Source organism: Malurus melanocephalus, unplaced genomic scaffold (genome assembly GCF_030028575.1).
Source record: "Malurus melanocephalus ecotype Western Australia unplaced genomic scaffold, MMel_1.1 scaffold_75, whole genome shotgun sequence".
NCBI lineage: Eukaryota > Metazoa > Chordata > Aves > Passeriformes > Maluridae > Malurus > Malurus melanocephalus.
This window is the reverse complement of record NW_026623307.1, coordinates 1,857,723-1,868,560: the sequence shown is the minus strand read 5'-3', so window position 1 is coordinate 1,868,560 and position 10,838 is coordinate 1,857,723. Positions and strand designations below refer to the sequence as shown.

At 63.5% G+C, this 10,838-nt stretch overlaps 1 protein-coding gene across 1 annotated transcript in view; it reads right to left on the bottom strand.

Annotated features, from left to right (window-relative positions):
• ECEL1 (endothelin converting enzyme like 1) overlaps positions 1-8,654 on the bottom strand; it is a 9,650-nt gene extending 996 nt beyond the window's left edge. The window contains exons 1-16 of the mRNA XM_057367163.1: positions 8,386-8,654; positions 6,028-6,916; positions 4,185-4,253; positions 3,919-4,029; positions 3,285-3,377; positions 2,963-3,087; positions 2,428-2,650; positions 2,190-2,288; positions 2,020-2,094; positions 1,495-1,598; positions 1,226-1,284; positions 1,033-1,084; positions 856-923; positions 622-746; positions 325-390; positions 25-120 (exon numbers count right to left, since the gene is read on the bottom strand). Of these exons, the coding sequence (XP_057223146.1) occupies positions 25-120; positions 325-390; positions 622-746; positions 856-923; positions 1,033-1,084; positions 1,226-1,284; positions 1,495-1,598; positions 2,020-2,094; positions 2,190-2,288; positions 2,428-2,650; positions 2,963-3,087; positions 3,285-3,377; positions 3,919-4,029; positions 4,185-4,253; positions 6,028-6,771 (2,109 nt within the window). The 5' untranslated portion in view covers positions 6,772-6,916; positions 8,386-8,654. The remainder of the gene's footprint in view (positions 1-24; positions 121-324; positions 391-621; positions 747-855; positions 924-1,032; positions 1,085-1,225; positions 1,285-1,494; positions 1,599-2,019; positions 2,095-2,189; positions 2,289-2,427; positions 2,651-2,962; positions 3,088-3,284; positions 3,378-3,918; positions 4,030-4,184; positions 4,254-6,027; positions 6,917-8,385) is intronic.
• Positions 8,655-10,838: the final 2,184 nt, after the last annotated feature.

The following is a 10,838-nucleotide window of genomic DNA, read 5'->3' as shown; positions in this document are numbered from 1 at the left end:
CATGTGAGGACGATGGGGGCTCACCTGGGCAAAGGCGATGAAGAAGAGCTGGTCRTGTGTGTATTTCATGTGGTGCAGGGGGTGCTCGGGGCCGTGCTCCCGCACCCACTTCTGGTAGGCCTGGAGAACAAGGGGTGCCCTCAGCATGGCCTGGGCACTCCCCCAAACCCGCCCTGAACCCACCCCCAAGCCCCCAGCAACCAGGATGATGCCCACCCCCTGCTGCAGGGRGCAAGGAGGGGCTGGGGGATCCCCTCCCCATTCAATGGGATGGTGTCAGCAGCTGCCCCATGGCTGTGACACTCAGGGTAGGGGGACACTTACGTAGTAGGCGAGTTTGAGCCCTCCCATGTCAGCGATGTTCTCCCCCAGTGTGTGTTTGCCGTTCACCTGACAAGAGAGCAGAAATGATGGGGTGAGCAGAGGTGTCCCCCAGCCAGGCACCTTCCCGTCCCCATCCTGGCACCGAGGAATTTCCAGGCTGAGATGAGTTGCTGGGTCTCTCTTGGGCTGGGCAGGGCAGAGTCAGTTCCCCTGCAGGCAGCCAGCCCCAGCGATGGAGCAGCAGCGTGGGGCAGTGTGTGCCCTGCTGGGCATTGCCCGGCAGTGAGGGGGTCTCACCCTCTGGTTGTAGACGGTGAAGTTGTCGTAGAGGTTGACGATGCACTGCGCCTTCTTCAGGAACTTGCTGTACGACCGCTCCGTCCACCAGTGCACCAGGTTCCCATGCCGGTCATACTGTCCCCCTGCCAAGGCAATCGCCACCTCCCATAGCCCCAGGGGACYCAGGAGTCCTGCCTGGCTGTCCCAGCCCACCCACCTCACATYCTGGAGGGACGTGGAGGGGACACTCACCCCAGTCATCGTAGCCGTGGGTCARCTCGTGCCCAATGATGGTGCCAATCCCCCCATAGTTCAGGGACCTGTGGGGTGGGGAACAGAGGTGGCAGGGTGGAGAGCACGGTGCTGGCAGGGATGGGGGTGACCCCAGGACATGGCAAACCCCTGACCATCCCCCATTCCCCCACTCACTGCGGGAACTCGGGGTCGTAGAGGGTGGGCTGCAGGATGCCAGCGGGGAACACTGGGGACACAGGAGAACATTGCACTTGGGGGTTACCCTGCCCTGTACCCACCCGCAGCATCACCCAGCGCCAGGGGATCCTGGGCCATGTCCCCATCCCAGATCCTGCCCGCTCCTGTCCCAGGGACAGGCAGTGCTCACCCATCTGGTTCTTGTTGGGCAGGTAGTAGGCGTTCAGAGCCTGGGGAGGCAGCAGCCACCTGCAAGGAGAGACAGCAATGTTGGGCTGAGGGACACCAAGGGACATGGAAGTGCCACCCCCTTGCACAGCTGGGGAACAGGGGGACACTCCTGGCCTCCCTGTGCCCTTCTGCCTACACCCTGTGGGGTGCATCCAGGCATGGGGACAGGGGGCATTGGTGGGGCCATGGTGTGTCACTCCCTGTGCCCCCAGGGCAGGGGATACCCACGTGGACTTGTCCACCTCCTGCCGGATCTTCTTCACCGAGAGCCTGATGCTGAAGGCGATGCTGTTGAGGATGTTCTTGAAGTATGTCTTCTCGTCCACCTCAAACTGCAGGGGACACAGCCATATCAGGGGACAARCCAGCCCTGAGAGTGGAGAGCAGGGCTGTGGGGTCCTTCCACCCTGTGAGCCTTGGTGACAGAGAGTGTGGGACTGTGTGGGTGTGTCACAAATGTTCTCATGTCCCATGCTGTGTGCCACAGGGGCAGCTGCTTCTTTGTCAGCTCTGTGGGGTCCCTGGGCCGTGCTGGCACCCCCAGCCCTTGCTGAGGATGGGGCTGAGCTCTGGGGGCTGTGATGTGGGGAAGGAGACACCATCCCAGAGCCCAGGGACTGGATGGCACTGCCCGTGTGGGGAGCCCTGCCAACACTGAGCACCAGGAGGGGCTTATTTTGGGGTGACCTCTCCACAGACCATCTCCCCCCATCATGTGCCCAGGCCCTCATGTGCTCCTGGGCTATCCCTTGCCTCATACTCCTTGTCGATGGCCTCTGGCTTCAGGAGGAAATCAGGGTACCCAATCATCACCATCATATACCGGAGCTGTGGGCAAAATGAGTGGTGGGTTCAGGCCCCCATCCCCTGTTCCCTGAGCTGGTGATGGGGGCAAGGACAGGAATGCATGCTAAGGACTGTACCTTGGCCCTGGCCGCTCTCCGTGTCTCCTCATCCATCCAGTCCAGCTCATCCAGGCGCTGGTCAAGGATGTATTTGATGTCCTCCACCAGCTGCTGCACCTRCAGTGGGTCACCATGGTGCTGGCACAGCATCCTCACCATCCACCACCAGCCACGCAGCCCTTGGGGGCCAGCAGGCACTTTGGCAGAGGTGATGGGACATCGTGGTGTCTTCATGCCCATAGGCAGCATCACCTACCTTGGCTTTGCTGGCAGAGGAGAAGTGCTCCTCAACGAAGAGAGCGCCCAGGGCCATGCCGAAGTGCTTGTTGGCCTGGCTCAGGCAGATCTTACCCGGCTCCAGCTGCTTCTCATTYCCCTCCATCTCCTTGGAGAGCTCGTGGATGGCGTCGCGGAAGGGGGTGGAGAGGTGCTCGCTCAGCACCACCACGATGCGCCACAGCATGTAATTGTGAAGGATCCTGTGACAGGGGCAGGATCAGCGCCCAGCACGTCCCCAGGCACAGGGGAGGCTGAAAGCATGCGCCAGGATGGGGACACCCCTGCTCTGGGACACAGCGGGGCACAGGGACAGTGTGCCACCGTGTCCCTCCCTGATGTGTGATGAGGCTGGTGACGGTTAGCACGGGGGGCTCACCAGGTGCTCAGGACTGTGGGGCTCACAACAGTGCCTTTTCCCACAAACTTTCTCAGGTTTCCTATGCCCTGCCCAGCCTTCCCAGAAGGAGGGTGATGGTGGGATGTTCCTGTCACAGGGTGCCAGCTCCCCTCACCTGCTGGGTGTCACACGAATGAGGTCGGACACTTTGTGCATGTAGTCGGTGGCYAGCAGCACCACCTCCTCCTCCTCCGAGAAGTTGTCATGGAAGATACGGTCCAGCAAGCGCTTCCACTTGAGCTGCCAGGGTGGGCATGGTCAGGGGACTCCCTCCAGGCTTTCCACCCTCCCACCACCCCTTCCCACACAGAAAAGCGCAGGGTGGATTCATCATCCTCAAGTGGACTTTCCTGGGTGGGGTGGGCATTGAGGGCATGGGGCAGGGGGCACAGGCAGGTGGGGGACAGGGGTGACAGGCTGGCACYGGGGGTACTCACCGTGGGAGTGATGCGCTGCAGCTCGGCCAGCGTCACTTTGTGGTACATGCTGCCAACGTCCCTCCGCACGTCATCGTACTCGGACACCGTGATCTGCGCAGGGTGGGCATGGCTGTCACCACCCCATGCCCACCTTGAGGGACAGGACACTGGGRTGGGGCACAGCTCTGGGGCAAGAGGGACTACTGACCCACATGCTTCCCACTCCCTGCCCCAGAAACCTCCTGCTGCCAGTGGGAACCTGAGGGCTGGTCATAAGGTCCCCACAGAATTGGGGTATCTGAGGGATGRGGTTCCTCCAGGTACAGACTAGGGTCCCCAAGACCTGGGTGTGGAGTCACAAGGGCCTGCAGTGGATTCACAAAGAGCAAATGCAGGACTGGAGTGGTTGTTGTAAGGGCTGGGACTGGGATGTGGGGCTGGGTCGCTGAGGCTCTGYCATGAGGTCCTGAGGAGTCTGAGATCCCCAAGTTCCAGGTATGAGAGTCCCCAGGGGCTGGAGGTAGAGGTCCCCAGGGAGGGATTGGAATGGGATTGCTCAGGTGCAGAAATGGAGGTCGCCAAAAATCTATGACTGGGATGTCCCAGGGTTGGACAGGGGCACCCCAAAGTTCATGGCGCGCATCCCCCTCACATTGGCGAGGTGCTGCTCCAGCTGCAGGATCTCCTGGGCTTTCTGCTCCACGTGCTCGGCGCCCAGGAGGGTGAGCAGTCGCTCCATGAACACTCGGTACGCGGCCAGGATCTGTGCAGAGGGAAGGGACACTCAGTGCCACCCCCGCTGYCCTGTGGCACCCCAGTCCCCAGTACTGCTGGCAGTGGGGTGCCCTCTGTCTGCCACTCATGYTGGGTGCTGATCCCTCTCTTGGTGTCCCCAAGGCATCGATGTGTCCCCCTCACCTTCTCGCTCTCCTCATCCTGCCCCAGGTAGAGGGTCCGTTCGGGCAGGGTCAGCCCGTCCTGGTCGATCTGRGGGCAAGAAATGGGGGCAGTGGGTGAGCAGAGGGAGGGGGGCTGTGCTGAGCCAGGCACCCCTCACCTTCCCCATATTGCAGAGTGCCCCATGCGCCCTCASAGCCGAAGGGTGGCCGTGTGCTGGCAGCCCCAGGCATGGGCACGTCGGTGCCTCAGTTTCCCTCCTSTTAGGGACTGCTGGAGCTGCCACAGGAGCGTGCAACGGGCTGAGGGTGCTGGGCACAGGGCAAGCCCCTGCTCCATGGCCTGACTGGCACACAGGCTGCCCCACAGGTGCTGCCAGCACACTCTGCCCCATCCCCGCCCCCTGGTGTCCTCCCAGCTGCCACATGCCGGCCCCAGCCCCGTGCTGCAGCCTGCACGGGGAGCTGCACGGACAGCCCCGCCATCCTGCAGCCACAGGCACTGCTCTACCCACGCACACACCCGAGCACACCCGTGTATCTGTGCCCACTCACACACGCGCACAGGCACAGGTAACTCACCCTAGGACACACCTGCGAGTGCTCACATCCCCAACACGCACCATCCATCTTACCCCTCTCCACTCACACACACACACACAGAAACATTCATCAACCCCATCCCTGTCTCTCTCAACCCCCCCATGTCCCACTCACACAGCCACAGCGCTGCCCGCTCACCCACGGACACTCCCAGCCTTCCTCCCCTCTCCCTCATCACCCCTGCCCGCTTTGCTTTCCCAGACAGATGCCGGAACCCGCAGTCCTCGCACACATCCCCAGCCCCCTCACGCACCGTGTCCACTCACACCCACCCCCAATCACACCCCCCGACACCCCAAACCCTGACCCCCGGCCCTGGCTCTCACACCCATCTCCCCCCATGCCCACGGTGTCCCACGCCACACGCTCCCGGTCCCCGCTCCGCCCGCCCACCCTTTCCCTGGGACACACGCTCCCTCTAGTGTCACAAACGCGCGGACCGGAGCCCGCAGCGCCGCCCTGGCCCCGCACACCCACTCACACTCACACCTTCCAGCCCCACCGTCTCACAGGGAACGGGGCGGCTCGTCCCCCCCACTRTGTCCCCCCWGTGCCCTCACTGTCACCACCACCTCGTCCCCACCACGCCATCATCGTGCACACCCTGTCCCTGCTGTGCCCACCTCCGTGCCCATCACCGAGCCCACCTTGGCCACCATGTGCCCTTCCTCTGCTCCCACCATGCCCACCACTGAACCCCGCATCCACCAAGAGGTTTGGCCACCCASATAAAGTCCACTTGTACCCTCGTGRCRCCACAGGGMGWRGGACATGGGCTGGCAGGGGTGAGAAAGACTGAGAAAGCCATGGGCAAATGCCCTGGCACCCTGGCAGAGTGCTGTGGAGGTTGGTGGGCATCTCCCTGCCTCTGCCTGGGGCTTGGCCCCTGTGCACAAATGGCAGCCACGATGCCAAAGTGAGGGGCTTGACTGCCAGCACTCTGGAGATTCCAATGCCCTGCTGGGTTGTCCTCTGTACCCAGGSAGGTGCCACTGCCTCACTCTGTACACCCCCCTGCCCATGTCCCCAGCCCTGTCCCAGAGGTGCCACCCTCACCCCAGTGTAGCCTGACACAGGGGTCCCATGATGGGAAGACAGGAATGTCCCCAGGGACATGAGGGGTCCCCAGCCCAGCCGTCCGCTACAGCCAAGCACACAACTGGGCGGTCACCAGCGCCACTGCAACAAGGACAGCGACATCAGGCACGTGTCGATGGCACTGGTGGGGTCAGGGGGCAGCTGCAGGGGCACGGGGCCCTCACCCGGATAACGTAGCGGGAAGTGTTCCTCTCGTCCAGGCTGACGGTGAGGGAGAAGAGCACGGCAGCGCTGTACACCCCCTGTGTCTTGTAGAGCAGCTCGTTGATGTCCCTGCGCTCCGGAGGGGCGTCCCAGCCACCGCACTCCCCGATGACCTCCAGCATGGGCCGGGGGCCGAGCCGATCAATCTCAGCTCGGTCCAGGCAGGAGCGGAAAAACTCCTTGACCTTCCTCTCGGCCGAGGCGCGGGCTCGGCGCCGCACGGGGCGGCTCAGCAGCGCCCGCAGCTTGGCCTCGTTCTGCTCGGCGATGGCCCCGATGGTGCCGTACACCAGCTTGTCCTCCGGGATGCCGTGCCGCCGGAGCCARCCGCCACAGGCGAAGGAGTAGAAATCCTGGCAAGGGTCGATGGTAGCATCCATGTTGGCGCTGAGGAAGCGGGATGCCCGCAGGAACGCCTTCTTCTCCTGGCACCCCTCCAGGCAGTAGCTGTCCCCTTCGGCCGCCAGGTACTTGAGGACCAACATGCACGTCAAGATGACGCAGAGCCCCGCGGCAAAGACCAGCCCCGAGAGCAGACAGACCTCCCGGCGGCTCCAGCGCGGCAGCCCGCCACGGCGCTTCTTGGCCCCCGCGCCCAGCTGSAGGGCGAAGCCGTTGGGCAGGGTCCCGCTCTGGTACTTGCTCACGTACTTCACCTCCTGAAACTCATCATAGTGTGCTGTCAACGAGTAGGTCTTCTCCATGGCCGGGGATGGGGCTCCCCGCCAGCAGCACAGCACGGGGGGCTCAGGGGAGATGGAGAGCAGGCTCAGGCATCCTACAGTTCATGCTGGAGCCCTGCCTGCCACAGGGAGGTGGTGGAGGATGTCCGGGTGAGTCAGGAACCTCCTGGAGAAGGCAGAGGAGATGGATGAGGGGGGGTTTTGGGAGGAGCAAGGGCGGGGGGGTTGCTTCTTGTCGTCATTGCTGTCTGCATATCCATCCCCATGAACGCCCCGCTGCGGCCACTGGGACTGTCCATAGCGCCAGGAGCTTGGTGGTACCTTGGTGGTACCTCCACCCCGTGGCTTGCCCCTCTGTCAGTTCCTTTGATGCAGGGCAGGGTCCTGCCTGCAGGATTCCAGGCAGGTTTCAGCCCCTGGCACAGCTAATCTCACATCCCCCCACACCCACACAGCACTCCAGCCAGAGCTCCCACACTGGTGGATCTCTGGGGCGATCCATGAACCCATCCTCARACAGCACCATGAGAAACCTCCCCAGCCAGGGGGTGCACAGGGCTGCCAGTCCCTCTGGGTGGGTACGGATGGGGTGAGCAGCTTGGGGAAGAGGGGCTTTGGGGAGATTTGTGAGGGGAGGTGTTGGGTTGGGGTGCTGTGGGCTGGGTCAGGTTTTGTGGCCCCGCGTTGGGTTGCATGGCGCAGCGCTGTGATGGCTGGCGTTGCATTGTGCTGTGTGGGGTGGTGGTGCGCCGTGTTGCATTGCGTTGTGTCAAATTGTGGTGCGGTGTGTGATGCGTGAGCCAAGTTAATTCCAGTCTGGGGGGAGCCCTGACCCCGTGGACACCCCACAGCATTCCCCCACAATCACCATCAGCGTCCACCCAACCCCGCTCCACTGGCTGGTGCCCGACRGGCAGGGGTGTCTGTCGGGGGTGACATGCTGGGAGGAGGGGGGGTCTGCCATGGGGAAAGGAGGGTGGGGACATAAATGGCTTGGGGGGGGCTTCAAAAGAAGACCTYGCGTCTTGCTTAGTGCAGAATGGGATCCGGGTTTGCAGGTGGAGGAGGACGGGTTGGGGACAAAGARCTCCTCGGGAGCTGGCCAGGATTCCCGCAGCGGAGCTCCCCCGCGACCCGCACCGCCGTTCATTCCGCAACTTGGGCAAAGTTGTGCCCCAGCGCAGCAGCCCGGCAATGCCCGTGCCAGGGAGCTGCTGCGTCGGAAAGTTAGCGGGGACGGCAGCAGGCACGGCAGGGAGCGGGGGGGCCAGGGGGCTGCCCAGGAAGCTCGGGGAATGCTGCTCAGTACGCTGCCCAAGATGCTCAGGGGATGCTCGGGGGTGTCCTGGGAATGCTGCCCGGGATTCACGGGGGATGCAGCCCGCGATGCTCGGAGGATGCTGCCCAGGATGTTCGGGAAGGTGCTTGCCGGGATGGTAGGGAAATGTTCGGGAAGTGCCAGGGAGATGCTCGCGGGATGATGCCTGTGGTGCTCGGGGGCATGCTCGAGGGTTACTCGAGGGATGCTYGGGAAGAGCTCCCCGGGATGATGCCCGGGATATTCGGGGGGACGCTCGCGGAGTGCTCGCCGGCAGGCTCGGGGACTGCTCCCCGGGCTGCTCGCGGGGTGCTCACCGAGGTACTCGGGGGATGCTGAGGGGATGTTCTTCGTTCTGCTGCCCGGGAAGTCCGCGGATGCTCCGGTGTGTCTCGTCGTTTGCTCACCGAGATACTTGAGGGATGCTCCCGGGATGCTGTGGGGACGCTGTCCGGGATGCTCGGGGGCCCTGGGGGTGCTCACCGGCTCTCTCGGGTGGTGTCAGGAGGCTGCCGGGGGCTGGCCGGCCCCGCGCCGCCCGTCCGGCTGCGCGCCCCGCGCTCCGCTCCGCGCCCCGCGCCGCGGCTGGCGGAGCGGCGGGGCCGGAGGGAGGCGGCGGGGCGGGGAGGGGGTGGTGTCTCCAGCCCGGCTCTCCCGCAGGCCAGGCTCCATTAACGAGATTATTATGCAAATAGAGCAGCCTTGTGCCACCCGCCAGCCTTACCTCATCCCCGCCGGCGGGGAGGCAGGGCAGAGGGGTCCCTGGGCCACTCCACCCGGAGGGGTTGGCACAGGGCTGGCAGTGCCAGTCTGCATGGCATTCCCCGTCCGGGGACCCTGCCGCCACCCCCCGGCAGACGGACCTACGAGGGGCACGGATGGGCACAGCCGACGGTCTGTGCCAGGAGCATCCCGGCGGCGCGGCACCCCCTCCCTGCCCKGGCACCCTGGAGGGCTCGTCCCGTCCCGGTCCCGTCCTGATCCCGTTCTGCCAGGGTGGGTGCAAGGGGACAGGACTGTGCGTGAGCAGAAGACAGAGCCTGGAAGGCTCCGGCTGAGAGGGTGGGCACGGGGGTGGCACAGGGTGGCACGGGGAGGGGGCCGTGCGTTCAAACACACTCACCAAGGTCCGGGAATATTAAACTGCATTGCAGATAAATCCCCAACATAAATATCGTGAGCTGCTCTGCCACGGGGGGGCCCAGCACGGAGATTTATAGCCCAGCAATTCCCACGGTGGCCCCCTGCAGTGGCTGTGTACCCTCACCCCCCTGTGGCCGTCCTGCCTGGCGTGCTCAGGGGTGTCCTACTACACTCACCCCCCCATGCCAGCACATCCCTGAGTGCTCAGAGGGGACTGTGGGTCTCCTGGGTGCAGGGGAGGGACAGCACGTACTGGGTGCTGTGCTACATGTGACAAAGGGCCCAGTTTGCCATGGCACCGGTGTGGGACCTACCGTCTTGTCCTGTGGGTGCTGTGGGCTGGCTGTGGGCACAGCCCTACCGCCTGGGGCTGCTGAGGCTCCTGGGCTGGGGTGCTGGGCATGGCCCGGGCATGGTGCCTTCTGCAGCTGCAAGACACAGCATCACCTGCACAGGCAGCGGCACACATGTACATCACATGTACACCGACAGACACTACAGACAGACACACGTGCTGTGCCTCCACACGCGTCCTTGCACCCAAACATTCACTGCCATCCTCATGTACCCTGGCACAATAAACACAAGATCAGGTGTGGCAGCAGAGCTTTCATGGGGCACATGCTAAAGCAGAGGGAATCATGAATCCCAGGCTTGGGCATCCCAACCAGCCAGACATCACCAAGGGCACCCTGTCAGGCTGTTTCACGGGCGTGCACAAGGAGAGACTCACGAGGGAGCCGGCAAGAGGATGGGGGCATGGGACTGGGTGCCACGCACCAGTTTCCCCATGCCTGCATCTACCCAGCCCCAAGACACACTTGGCACTTTGGTTGGAGAATGATGGATGCACATGGCGGGCAGGGGAGGGCCTGGCGTTATTAACAGCCCTGGGTATTGCTCCAACAGGGCTGTAAAAATTAAAGGCGTGTGGATATAAAATAATGGATAAATCTGAGTTGGCCGCAGAGCGCTGCAGCGTCCCGCAGGTGTTGGCATCTCAAAAAGCCAGGGTACAGCAGCTGTGTGACGGGCACCTGTGTGCAGACATGGGGCATCAGGCAGTGCTGATATTCCCCCAAAAACTCCACGGAGTGCCCTGAGAGGATGCGCAGGCAGTGCCAACCTGTGGAGCTGGTACTGTGAGGCAAGCAGCTGCTGCTGAAGGGGGGATGGAAGAGTTTATCCCTTTGCAGACYGGTCTGGGGGACAGGGCACCCGCTTCTGGATGCCCAAAAGCACTGCTCAGCCCATGCACACCCCAGAGCACGGTCTGTGCCACGGGGCCAACACACCCAGGGATCACCAGGGGGGTGTGACCACCCCATGGCCCAGCGCTCTGATCCTGAGCAGGCCCCAAAAGCACCCAGCTCGCCAGCCCCGCTCCGCCCTGCTCATCCTGTGGGCCACCCCGCCAGCATCCTCATTTTCCCCAAGATTAGCCGCGGCGCGGGAGCCTCCGCGCATCGCCAGCAGGTGACAAATAAGATTTTTCCACTCTCCCGAGCACCCGGCATGGGTCTGTCATTGAAAATGCAAAGCAGCRCGGTGCCAGCCTCTGCTGCCTGCCCTCACCTCTGTCAGCCCCTCGGTGCCGAGCACCCAGCCAAATGAACGCCCCTCCCCA